At 47.5% G+C, this 14,259-nt stretch overlaps 1 protein-coding gene across 1 annotated transcript; it reads left to right on the forward strand.

Annotated features, from left to right (window-relative positions):
* Positions 1 to 762: 762 nt before the first annotated feature.
* LOC149353954 (uncharacterized) lies at positions 763 to 1,953 on the forward strand. Its single transcript, XM_089575889.1, has 2 exons — positions 763 to 792; positions 907 to 1,953. Exons 1-2 carry the CDS (start codon positions 763 to 765, stop codon positions 1,810 to 1,812), a joined length of 936 nt encoding a protein of 311 aa, XP_089432015.1. The 3' UTR covers positions 1,813 to 1,953.
* Positions 1,954 to 14,259: the final 12,306 nt, after the last annotated feature.

Raw genomic sequence — 14,259 nt, forward strand, 5'->3', positions numbered from 1 at the left:
ATTTTTTGGTGTTGTCTAAGCAGTTCAATAGTTAAGAACAATTAGCACGCTTTTGAACTGCTCGTTTCAGTGAAGTTGGAAATCCTTCAAAAAACAAATGGAGCTTTTGCAACAAGGAACGCTTTATGGCAGGTTGGCTGCTTTTTACAGGAGTTATATGCAAGACCCGAATTACAAAACGGCCACGCCACCGCAGCGCTCTGTGCCCGCTCCAAAATAACTGAATTATGTCAAGCAGAATAGCTGCCCCTAATGGACCAATTAGTTTGCCGTGTTCTCAAAGCCCAATGGCAAGGAGTTCGATCCCAGGCTAATTTCCCCAGTTTTCTTTTAGCGACTCCTTTATTTGCAAACCTGCCACAACGTGGCAGTGGCACGAGTGGGCTAGGAGACAGCGAAAGCGGCAGCATGCTGATCCGCTTCTTATTCTTCACGCAGTTCTGCGCCTGCCTCGCTGGTGCCTTCGTCGGGACTACAGCGGCGCCTTGCTTCCTTGCGCTACGGACTTCAGTTCCATCGCCATCACCAATCCTACACGTGGATGACATCTGTGCGAGCGTGGACTGCCCTACCTTTCCTGTAAAAGACAGCACGGGTGTTCCCTCCACTGCGCAACCTGGCCGAGCATCTCCCTTCGAAGATGTCATCTTCGATCTACCGGTCATCTTAAAGCCAAGTTCTGTGACGTCACCCACGGATAGTATAAAAGCAATGCCTACACAGCGGTCTGCCAGTGGGCTAGGAGACAGCGAAAGCGGCAGCATGCTGATCCGCTTCTTATTCTTCACGCAGGTGCGTTTTCTTGAAAACGCACGTTGCGTCCGCTCTGATGACAGATTTTTGATGCTGTTTCCTCGCCCACACAATCGCGGTTATCGTTATGTGTCTGTATCGTTGTATACACAGCTTGTTTACTGCATTGCTAGTGTTCTCTTAAGCGGCGATGTGGAAACTAATCCTGGACGCTCTCACAGCAATCCCGGTTCAAAACCAGGCACACGTTCTACATTTTCTTCCGTTAATGTTCAAGTAGCAAGCACTGATGACGCTTGCTCCACTTCCAATCAGCCAGCTATTAATGAAATGCTTGCCGAATTGCTTGCGGGCCAGAGAAAAATGGCCGAAGATATTGCAGATATAAAGCGTTTCCAGCAGAGAGTGAACTCTCGTTTTGAGGCACTTGAATCACGAATCTCTGCTCTTGAGTCAAACCCGCCAACCTCGAACGGCGACACAAGCGACGGGGCCATGCAACACCAGTTGAATTCGTTGTCTGAGGTTGTTAGCAAGCTTGTTTCAAGAAATGAGCTGGAAAACCGTTCTCGCAGAAACAATCTTATATTTCACGGTCTTGCTGAAGAAGATGAAGAAACTAACAAAGCTCTGTTCATTGCGGTGACTAAGGTATTCATCGATAACCTTCAGTTGGATTGTCCTAAAATAGAAAGGTATCATCGGCTAGGTAGAAAGCAGGAAGGGCGCCCTCGTCCTGTCATCGTTAAGCTTCTCGACTTTCGGGAAAAAACTCAAGCGTTAAAAAATGCTCATAGGCTCAAAAATTCAGGCATTAGCTTATCCGAGGATTTCTCTGCTCACGTTCGATTGATCCGGAAAAAAATATGGGATGCAACGCAATCTTATCGTGACAGTGGCTCGAAGGTTCATTTGCGTTATGACCACGTGTTTATTGATAGCGTGCGGTACAACTGGGATGATGTTGAGAAAAGTTTGGTCAAAGATTCGAAATCAACGCCCCCGGACACTGCTGCTGCTAATGCTACTGCTGCCAAGTCACCCGCAGATTCTGACTGACGGGACACCGCCGCCAACCTTCGTGTTCTGAACATTAATACCAGAAGTTTAGTAAACAAGCTTCCAAATTTTATCTCTTTAATCCTAACTCATTCGCCTGATGTCATTGCGGTCACCGAAACGTGGCTACATGATGGTATAATTGACTCTGAAATAACTCCTCCAGGTTTCGCTGTAATTAGGGCGAACAGGCAGCATGGGAAAGGAGGCGGTGTCGCTCTCTTCATTAAGTCTAGTCTGAAATATGTTGAAATTTCGGTCCCTGTCGAAATAGAGTCAACTTGGTGCAAACTCTACGTAGGTAACAAATCATTTGTTATCGGTGCGGTGTATCGACCACCAGGCACTTCCATAGACCACGTGCATTCTTTAAGTAACTTCTTGCATTCTCATCATATCAGCAACCCAAATATAATTATCCTAGGAGACTTCAATCTTCCCGGAATTCATTGGCATACATTATCCATTACTGGTCACGACATTGCAATCAGTAATGAACTTGTCAATTTTTCTTTGTCATTTGGATTAAAACAGATAGTTGATAAGTCCACGAGGTCTTCGACAATACTGGATCTGGTGTTTTTAAGCTCTTCTCTTTTCGCGACGAATTTTACATGCGAAGTCGTCGAGGGGATATCCGATCACAACGCTGTTCTTGTTTCGATCCCATGTTCTATTCCTTCCTCAAAACTAACTTATTCAACATTTCCGGATTTCAGTAGAGCAGACGACGTGGCTATCCTGGATTTATTAAGTGACGCATTTGAACAGTTTCAGCACCTTAGCATATCAGGTGACGTGAATTCTTTAGTAACATTTTTCGAAAACATTGTGAAGGTCTGTATTCAGCGTTTTGTTCCATTAAAAACTAAAAAGCAAAACCACAGTATGCCCTGGATAACAAGGGACATACTGCATCTTTCTCGCCGTGTTGCCAGACTACGCGTTTCCAAGCGCAATGGTAACCCTGAACTCTTGCAACAGTTCAGCGACGCTAAAGAAGAACTCCGTGCCAAAGTTCACTCGGGAAAATATTTTTACTACAGAAATTCCTTGCCGCAATTAATGAAACACAATCCCCGCAAATTTTGGGCATCCATATTGCCACAGAGCACTAGTCCCAACACCTTCATTATTGATGATAAGCCGGTCTGTGACTCATTAGCTATAGCTACTAATTTCAACACATATTTTCAGTCGGTATTTACAAGAGATAACCTTGAAATGATTACTTTTCCTAGCAACTCTCAATGTTCTGTCGAATATATTTCAATAAGCGTCGAAGGTGTTCTGAACCTTATTCTGAACATAAATGTGAAAAAAAGCAGTGGTCCTGATGATATCCCTAATGTATTTCTGCATCGTTACTCTCTTTGGACCAGCCGCTATTTGACTACCATCTTCCAGAAATCGCTATCATCCGCAACCGTCCCCGTAGCCTGGAAGCTTGCAAAAGTTATTCCCCTGTTTAAAGCTGGCAGCACCCAAATCTTGTCCAACTATCGCCCCATTTCGTCAACTTCACACTCATGCAAATTACTAGAACATATCATTCATAAGCACATTACAGACTTTCTTGAAGCTAACAATATCTTGTGCAAATTTCAGCATGGGTTTCGGCGCGGGCTCAGTACCATTTCACAACTTGTAGAATTCACGCACGACATTGCTAGTTCCCTCGACACCGGCTCACAAATCGACGCTTTATTTATCGACCTTTCTAAAGCTTTCGACACCGTTCTCCACAGCAAACTTCTTTGTAAACTTAATGCAATACTCAAAAACCCGTTACTGGTAGACTGGATATCAAGCTTTCTTTCCAATCGTACACAATATGTTTCTTTCAACTTCTGTTCATCTGAAACTGTTAATGTATCATCCGGTGTACCGCAAGGATCCGTGCTCGGGCCACTGTTGTTCTTATTATACATTAATGATTTGCCAGAAAATATTATTTCTAAAATTCGGTTGTATGCAGACGATTGTGTCATATACAGTTCAATTAACACCCCTGAGGATCACGCGCAACTACATCAGTCATTCGTGTCATTCTGCTCATGGTGTGAAACATGGCAAATGCAAATAAACTTTCGTAAATCTGTATACATGTCATTCTGTAATCGCACAATACCATCTTCGTACACCTACTCATTCAAAGATAACTCTCTGAATCAAGCAAACAAAGCAAAGAAAGAGCATGAGCGCATTGCAATTCAGACATGTTTCTACATCATCGCAAAACGCTGCTATGGTATCATTTAAAAGTCTTGAGACATATCACAGCCAAACACGTAACTTTTTATCAAGTACATTTCCAATTAAAACACTCTATTTTTAACAGAAAATTAAAGGTTGGAAAAAAATATCCCCCGAAGTACCGCCTTCACCATACGGGCAGTACACCGTGGCCCGGAAGCGGAAGCGACCTGCATAAAAAAAAAATAGAGAACTGCATGAGGCAAAATAAAAAGAGTTAAGACACTGTAAATTCGCTTCGCCTAAGACAGTAATTACAATGAATACAGGCACAGAGGCCGCGGCCTCATTAAATCGATTTTACAATCTGCGTAAAATTCTGAAACCTGAAATCAGCTACCAATAGATATTGCCGACATCAATAATTACGAGAATTTCCGCTAAGCTACAGCTGGCATTGTACACACAGGTGTTATTTAAATTTGTCTCTCTGCTGTATTTTTCTAAGCTCATTCCTGCGTTTTTCCCACTAGATCTCTGTAATGCATCTGGCCCTGTGGGGAACGATATATATATATATATATATATATATATATATATATATATATATATATATATATATATATATATATATATATATATATATATATATATATATATATATATATATATATTGCGGGTGGGAAAAAAAATATCGCACCGGAATATTTGTTTACTGCACCGTAGTTTTTCTGTGAACCCCACAGACAGGCGACGAACTCATCACCATTCGGCAATCTCTTTCGGCTTCAGGAAAAACCGGAATTCAGAATCTCGGATCCAATTGGTGACGAATCTTTTTTATTTTCACCTTAAAATCTGCGGACCATCAAGTCTAAGTTGCTTATGTAAACTGTTAACTGCAGGAAGACCTTGTCACCTGAATGCTAAAAAAAGTGTGTCTGGGGGGACGATACTTGCGAAAGCTGTTGTCTCATCTTACCGATGCAGCAAACACGGAGAAGCCTAGGCCTCATTCATCCAAATCAAACGCCCGCTTGACGATATGTTTGCCGTAGTTCCATCCGGCAGAGTATATTTCATTTCAAAAATTTTGCGCAAGCGATGATAGCCTGGTCGTTTACACACTGTTGGCATAATTAAACAACGAACTTCCCGCCCTCCTCTAAAAGACTATTGCAGGGACACACGTGACTCTGCAAGGAACGTAAACGCATTCCCGTATGGCTGGCAGCCTCAGATGGAATGTAACCGACGATAGAACAAATGTATGTTCCTTATGGTTCAGACTTTACCGCACTTGATTACGCATGAGCGATAAATACCAGTTTCAAACTATCTCTGCCCTGCTTCCGAATAGCTTCTGAGAACAGTGGCAACCAGTGGTAATAACGGGGCCGCTATGAAGAAAAGCGACGAGCGCTCGCCAGAAAGCCACAAGCAGGACGAAGTGCAAATAAAACCTGCTATTGGAGACAAGTTGGCAACCAAACCACATCCCACAGAGATGCAGAGGCATAAAATAAAATTCAGTTTGTTTTACTAGTGCCTGTTTTTTAACATGTGGCGCCGAAAATGAGATTTTAAAACTAGTTAACAACTTCAATAAATAAAGTTCTTCTGTGCCAAATCTACTATACCTCCTTAAATCCAGACAAAAAACTAGTGTCTTTCCCGTCGGCTATCTAGTCGAAGAGAATATGAACAGGATGGTCGAAACTGCGGGACACTACGTGTCTGTGCAGCCACACAGTAAAACTTTGGGCGGGATGCAGCACATGCGCTCGGCGCTTCTGCAACTGTTAGCAAAATGTTAGGATGCCAGTGGCGCTGATGAGCCGTCAGGCTGTCAGGAGTGGAAGAATTGTGAGGTGTTCCCTCTCGTAGTTTTACGGCTGTAAGTTTAAGTTCGTTATCAGAAGTGTGAAGGCGTCTGCGAGGTGCCACTCACGCAGGCCGGGCGAGGAAAAGCAGCCGAGATCACCGAGCGCCGAGCCCCGCGGGACCTCTCCGCTGCGTTGTGCCCGCTGAAGCACTGCCAGCACCTTTGCGGTGCTGGTGGTGAGAAAGGCGGTGCACGGCCCAGCTATAAACGCATTCCGCATAGAGGAATACGCGGGAAGTCCAACATACACGTCGCTGGCCACGTATGCCGGGTAGCCGAGCCTGGGTCGTTAACATACATGTTAACAGACGATGTCCACTCAGATATTTCCGAGAAGAAATGCAAAGTAATGTCGGTATACCCAACACTCTCTTCCCCCAAAAACACATTAGCCACTAATTATGTGCCGAAAGAAAAGGATACATGGAGTCATACTTTTATTCTTCTGGAATGTCGTGGTGAACTAGTTATTAAAAGTGGAATACTAGAGGCGGCAAAATAACGGTTAAAAGTTGTACACCATCCTTAACAGCGCTAGCCGTACACCCCTAAGCAGAACCTCTTAATGAAATGCCGTTAACAATCTGTCGCTTTGCCCGTAGCAGATGCAGCTCACTGGACATGATAATCAAGAAAACGTACCCGTATTGATCGTATTTTTGTGGTAAATCCGGCACTACGAAGCGAGAATAAACATCTAATATATATCATCTTATCGTATATCACAGTTCAGTTTCCTCCTCATTCTTAAATCATTGAGCATCGTTTTGCAGATATTTTTCCAGTTTAACTCTCATCGGTTGTCGTATATCACCTATCGGTACTTAGTTTATCACTGATCGATTTTTATTGTCAGCATCTTTTTTCTGCCATCTAACCTAACAGGAACTTATCCTCTCTAGAGTTATACATAAGTACTCGTCCTAGGCAGTACTGCTGGGCTATGTAAGGGTGTCGTGCCCTAAATTTAGAACGTCAGGGTGGTCTGAGCTGCAAAAAAATTTTCCCGGAACTTTTTATCGCTACTTCTTTCTATCGGTCCACATATTCCTAGTCTTGTTCTAAAATGGCGTGGGCAGCGCTGGCTATAATTCACACCTCTTCAAACGCCAACGGCACCTAACTGCCTTTCCTGTAAACAGTCCACAACTCACTGCACCTGTCCCAGTAGCCCCTCATCGCTTATTCATCGATATTCATGACGGCAGAATCCAGCATATCATTATACTGGACAAAGGGATATATGATTTTACAAAAGCGTGCCCCATGCTCTCCCTTCACGCATTCCGAGAGAGGCGATCAGAGGGCTTGTTGATGGGCACAAATAGCAGTGCGCGAGTAGTCTCGCGGAGAGGGAAGTAGCACAGCACAGACTACGCACACAAGCGGAAATTCAGCGTTCAAAAGACTCCCACCAAGCTGCCGCGCACCTTCAAGTACGTTGACCTGGGTGTTCCGTGCTCCAGGTTAGCGTTTAGCGTATCAAATACAAAATAACCGGTTGCACTGGCTGCTCCGCGTCCACCAGAGATTTTGGTTTCCGATACCAAGACGTGCACTTTCTGCCAGCGCGGCTGATCGCACAAGTTGGTAATCCATGACAGCTAGGAATACACCAGTACGCAAGTTTAAGACAGGGAAGAAGGAAAGACGCAGCACCACCGCGCTGATTATTACTTCTTACTTACAGAAGGAGGATTGATAACCTTGTGCTAACAGTGCCATTCCGCCACATGCTCACACAACTCCGCTTCACGAGTCAATCACCGTGCCAAATGCTCATGACTGAAATCGCCTTCCCAACCATGCGGCGTTCATCGTTGACCCTGCGCGACTGAACACTGCCATCGGAGAAGCTGCCTCATCATGATGGTGTATACCATATACCACCAGCATATTACAATTTATCGCCGTCCACCCGCCCAACTGTCATGTAAAATCCCACTTCTGGATTTGAATAAATAAACCTGGTAAGTGCTAACGATCCCTGTGAGCAGCACCACACATGAAAGGTTCATATTTGATCCTCAAAACGTTAAGGCACCTTCACAGAAGCTCTGTAAATTACTATTTCACCAAGAATATATGGGACATCCCTGGTAAAAATAACTGGGGTTTTCCGGAAGAAGGAGGGTACTACGCAATAGAACAAAAAGCTCTGAGAGTGCCTTCGTCGATAGTTCGTCGATTTTCTGGTGTTGTTTGACCAGTCTGATAGTTAAGAAGAATTAGTTGGCTTTTTAATTTCTGACTTCAGGAATCTTGCAAATCATTCAAAAAAGGAATCGATAGAGTTTTAGCAACAAGGAACGATTTGAGAAAGGCTGGTCTTTAAAGGAGTTAGATAAAAGCCCGCATTACAAAACCGCTAAGCGACAGCAGCGCTCCTGCACGCTCTCTAAAATAACAACCATCGCAAGAAGAATAGCTGCCCCCGATTGGCCTAGGAGTTTGCTGCATTGGCAAAGTCGAATGGTTAGCGGTTCAGTTCCCGACTAATTACCGGAATTTTCTTTTACCGCGAATCCCTAACTTCATATACTTCGATTTGCTACTGGCGTTTGACTCAGGTTGCAACCTTGTATTCACCAGTTATCAAAACTTTTAAGGAGTACGAAAACTCGCGGCAACACGCGTGACGTAGCCTTTTTCGATCAATCCGTATTTTTCACTGGGCTTTCTGCATAACGGGACCCTTAAAGCTGTGGCTTCAAAAGACCACCAAAGCAAAACTACCACTCCAAAGCAGCACAACAGTATGAGCTCTAAAACTGAATTCCTTAAAACAGAATCCCCGATGGGCCTGGGTGCTTCCCGCGGCCGCAAGATATGCGCCACCAACTGCTGATGCGGCGTGCAAAACAAGCAGCAGTCATTTCTAAAGGTTTGGTTTATTGGGGTTTAACGTCCCGAAGCAACTCAGGCTATGAGGGACGCCGCAGTGAAGGGCTCCGGAAATTTCGACCACCTGGGGTTCTTTAACGTGCACTGACATCGCACAGCACACGGGAAGCAAGCTGTCGCCATCAGCAAACATTCCTCTAAACATAATTACTGTAGTTGTCTTCTCAGAAGAAGTTTTAATTGGCAACGCTTGCTCAAGCACCAGTTTTTGTGTGCGCGCGTGTGTCTATGTCTGCGTGCTTTCGTGTGCATGTGTGAGTGTGTGCATGCTTATGTACATATGTGTTTTTGCGTATGTGTCTATCTCTTTGCGTGTGTGTGCGCGGGTTTATGTTAACGCGTGTGTTTGCGTGTGAACGACGTGTGTGTGGCACTGCGTGTGTGTGTTCGTGTGTGTGTGCCTGTGCGCAAGTGTATCTGTGGGTGCATGTTTGCGCTCATGTCTATGTGTGTACGATTGTGTGTGGGTTCGTGTTCGTGTGCACGAGTGTTTGCGTGTGATTCTTTGTGCGCGCTTGCGCGCTTGTCTGCATGTGTGTGCAGGCGTGTGTGTGTGGGGGGGCGCATATATCTGTGCCTAGGAGGCGCGTGTGTTTGAATGCCTGCGTGCGTGTGCACGCATTATGAAGGTGGTAGCTTCATTACGCCAGCCACTTTGCATCGTCGAGCGTGGTCCCACCTGGGCCGTATGTCCATCGCTGCAGCTGCCCCAAGGCGGATGGCTGCCCGCCGGAGCCGCCGCAAGAGCCGTTGCCCAGGAACCACTGCACCTGCGCTTCCCCGCTCCGCCACGCCGCCTGGTATGACGTCACCTAACCGTTGTGCTCGCCATCGGCAAGAGCGTTCGGGCGCTATCTGGTATGACGTCATCTAGCCGCCTGGTGGGGGTATTTATATATAGAGGCAGTTGGTTGGTCAGTAGGCGAACCGTTATGAAAGATGATGGGCCGTTAATGGCACTTGCGCGCTGGAATGAAACCAAGCGTAGACGGCGTGCCGAGGAGACAGCAGAAGAGCGCATCGAACGCCCAGAGAAATGCCATGAAGGGGATGCAATTAGGGCTCTTACCGAGGATGAGATTTGTTCAAACCCCGCTCGACGTCCCGCTACCCTCCGTGCAGCCAGTGGAGCACATCCCGAGTAGTGATCGACGATCCCTGCGCAGAGCATACGTCTGGCGTGGCCCCGACCGTAGGCGTTTGTGCTTCCATTGTCGGGAGCCCGGTCACCTGTTCCGTCGGTGCCCATGTCGAGAGCTTGGCCTGTAGGGTTTTTCCTCCGATGCGCCAAGACATCGATTTGGCCAAAGACGCCCTGAGGTTGAAGAGTACGTGACCCAGCTGCCCCTGTGCTCCATGGCGCGCCGTCAGTCCCGATCAACGTCACCTCGCCGATCATCATTTTCACGGAATTCGCAGAACTTCTCGCGAGCGACGGGGGATCGCTCGCCCAGCCCTCGCCGGGAAAACTGAAGACAGCGACCTCCGGGGGCATGGTCGCTGGGTATCGACGGTTTAAAGACCCCCTGACGCCGCCGACATCCGATGGTAGAGCTCTGACGACGTCGACGACAGTGGGTGAATTAAAGGACCAATTCTCACTGTACATACCCGTGCTTCTCGATGGTCACAGCATTAGCGTGTTGGTGGACGCACGAGCGGAGTATTCAATTATTAGTGGCAAATTGACTGCGCTTCTAAAGAAAGTAACGACTCCCTGCTCTGGCATGCAGATCCGACGGCGCGCGGCCATATCATTACTCCGCTTGGACATTGCACGGCTAGGGTCCAGATCACCGACTCGACGTTCATAGTGAGCTGCCTGGTGCTCCGCGACTGTTCTCGTGACCTGATTTTGGGCGTAGATTTTCTCCGTGAGAATGGTGCCATTATCGACCTGCGGAACGGAACCGTCACGTTTTCTACAGCGAAAGCCGACGACACCTACGACGTTCGTCAACGTAGCTCCGCCCTTCGTATTTTCATTGAGAGTGTTTTGATTCCGCCGTGCGCCAGTGTTTTTAAGGCGAAAACCTTTAATGCCTCATACTGTCGTTAGCAGCCGTGCCGGCAGCCGTGTCTTCAGCCGTGTCGACAGCCGTGTCGGCAGCCGTGTCGGCAGATGTGTCCGCGTTTTGACGGGTCTCCACCTAGATATGCGAGACAGTTACTGCGTATAATTTCTTTTCCTCAAATACAATTTTCCCTTTCTTCATTACGGCCCCTCTTTCTCTTTCTTCTTCACTCCCTCCCTTCATGTACGGTGCGGTTCGGGTGTCCACCGATATGACAGAGAATTACTGCGCCTTTTCCTTTCCTCAAAAAGCACTGCATTCAAAGGGCAAGGCATCGCGCCGAACATGTGGTGGCGTTCCGTTCCGTCGACTGCATGGAAGCGCTACAACACGCTGTCTCGTTCCACTACTGTACGCGAAGTTTAAGCGTCATTAATTAGCAGTTAATTAGCATTTAGTCATTCATCAGTTATTAGCAACTAATTAGTAATTTTTCATTACGTCGTCATCAATTATGTGTTTACGCACCACTTTGACTGCCTATGTGTCACCAGTCATAGGCAGTATGTGGACGTCACCAGTGTCACATACGCAGTCAAAGTGGTGCGGAAAACGATTTCGCATCTACGCACTTTTGACAGTCAAAGTGTCCCCTGAATTTTTTGCAAGCGTTGAATGCGGTGATAGGCTACGTTATGGACCTGCAGTCACCGAGAGCAACATCTCCTTGCTACTGACACACGGCATTTGCTCGGCCCGAAGCCTTGTCCACCTCCATAACGGTCGGTCAGAGCTCCTGATTACCAATTTTACGAACTAACCTCGTCGGCTTTTCCGACCTACTGCCATCGCTTGGACCGACCAATTGGCAGATGTTACTGAGTGCTTTGCAACCGAGACCATGGTACAACCAGACACGTCCCTGGATCACATCGATATTAGCTGAGGGCTATCAGCGACTCAATAGCACGACCTACGCGTCCTACTACTCCAATACAAAACCTGCTTCGCATTCTCCTCGAAAGTGCTGCAAACGGCGGTTACGAAGCATCGAATCATCACTTTCGATGAAGCTCGCCCCTTACGACAGCCGCCGTACCGCATTTCCCTGAAGGAACGCGACGCCATCCAAACGCAGGTGAAGGAGATGCTTACAGCCGGCAGTATTCAGCCTTCTAAGAGCCCGTGGTCGTCGCCTGCTGTTCTGGTAAAGAATAAGGATGGGACATCGCTTTTGCGTTGATTACCGTAAGCTGAACGACGTAACGAAAAAGGACGTCTACCCACTGCCTCGCATCGACGAATCACTCGACAGACTTCGCCGCGCCAAGTATGTTTCTTCGATCGACTGAAAGAGCGGATATTGGCTGATTGAGTTTGATGAACGTGACCGCGAAAAAACTGCCTTCATCACACTCGACGGCCTATATGAATTTAAGGAGTTGCCCTTCGGCCTTTGCTCAGCGCCGGCGACGTTCCAGCGCATGATGGACACTGTTCTGGCTGGCCTCAAATGGCAAACCTGTTTAGTTTATCTAGATGACGTGGTGGCGTTTTCAGAAACCTTCGGCCAACACCTTGAACGCCTGCGGACCGTGCTGGATGCCCTGCGGTTGGCCGAGTTGACACTTAAACCCGAGGAATGCCACTTTGGCTACAAAGAGCTCAGGTTTCTCGGCCATGTTGTGAGCGCCGACGGTGTAAGACTCGATCCCGAGAAAACTGCCGCCGTAGCCGAGTTTCCTCGTCATACTACAAAGAAAGCGCTCAAGCGCTTCTTGGGTTTGTGCGCCAACTACCGCCGTTTCATCGCAGACTTCTCCAAGATCGCTGAACCCTTGACCCGTTTAACGCGTGAAGATACACCGTTCGTCTGGACTGCCGCGCAACAGGCTGCTTTCACAGAGCTGCGATGACGGCTGCGCACTACCGCTGTGCTTGCTCACTTTGACGAGGAGGCTGCTACCGAGATACACACCGACGCTAGCAATATTTGTCTTGGTGCCGTCCTCGTTCAACATAAAGAAGGCGTGGAACGTGTTGTCGCGTATGCGAGTCGCACACTCTCGCGCATCGAAATCAACTACTCCTCCTCAGAAAAGGAATGCCTCGCTGTCATCTGGGCCACGATGAAATTTCGGACTTATAACTACGGTCGCCATTTCAAAGTCGTCACAGACCACCATTCCTTGTGCTGGCTGACCAATCTCCGGGACCCATCACGCAGCCTAGCATGCTGGAGCCTCCGCCTTCAGGAATTTGATTATACAATTCTCTATAAGTCCGGACGTAAACACGAAGATGCCGACACGCTCTCGCGCGCACCCGACGACCAAGCTGATGACAGCCCAGAGGACCACAATCGTTTCCTAGGCGCGATCAGCAGTTCGGACTTGGTGGCAAGGCAGCGTGCTGACGCTGACCTGCGGTCTGTAATGAGTCACCTAGAGGGTCATGCTTCCAACGTACCTTGACCCATTTCCCGCCACTTGCCCTCTTTTTGCATTCGCAATGGCCTACTGTACACGAAAAACTCACGTAACGTTGACCGGACCTACCTCCTAGTCGTGCCATTAGAGCTCCGTGACGACATCCTTTCCGCGTGTGATGATGAGCCAACCTCTGGTGACTTAGCATTTGCACGCACGATCGCTCGAGTGCGTCAGGCATATTATTGGCCTAAACATGCTGCGACCATCCATCGCTACGTCAGAGGTTGCCGTGAGTGCCAGCGTCGTAAGTAGCCACCGCTAAAGCCTGCACATTTGCTCCATGCAATTGAACCACCTCACACACCTTTGGCCAAGTCGGCACTGACCTTCTGGGCCCATTGCCTGTATCACCATCTGGCAATAAGTGGATTATAGTTGCGACTGATTATTTGACGCGCTATGCGGAAACCAAGGCGGTGCCCCGCAGTACATCCTCGGAAATCGCGCATTTCTTCATACACCACATCATTTTACGACACAGCGCCCCGTCCTCCGTAATCCCCTACAGAGGCACCGCGTTTACAGCACAGCTCATGCACGAGGTGTTTCAGCTGAGTCACACGAGCCACCGCAACACTACTGCATACCACCCGCATTCAAACGGGCTCACGAAGCCGGAAGGCCTACAGACCAGGAGAGTGCCGTATAAAGTAAAATTCCTCTGTTTCGTGTTTAGCGTTAGGTATATCGGCAGTCATGGATGGCAATCGTTGACCGGCGAAAGCACACCACGCCTAAAACAAGCATTCAAAAATTCACTAACGCTTTGCGAACGTTAGGCATCCCGTGAGGAAGCGTGATTTTTCCGCTGAAAACAAACTTAGCTTACAGCAAGGGTGCGAGAAATCAGCGACACTCTTCCTTGCTAAGCACGAAGAATTCTAGAGTGTAATTATGGTTTATTTTCGAACGACGCAATTCTTAGCCCTGAATCGTTTGACGTATAAGGCTAGCG

Source organism: Amblyomma mixtum, chromosome 3 (assembly GCF_055824585.1).
Source record: "Amblyomma mixtum isolate Tamu chromosome 3, ASM5582458v1, whole genome shotgun sequence".
In the NCBI taxonomy this organism is placed as follows: domain Eukaryota; kingdom Metazoa; phylum Arthropoda; class Arachnida; order Ixodida; family Ixodidae; genus Amblyomma; species Amblyomma mixtum.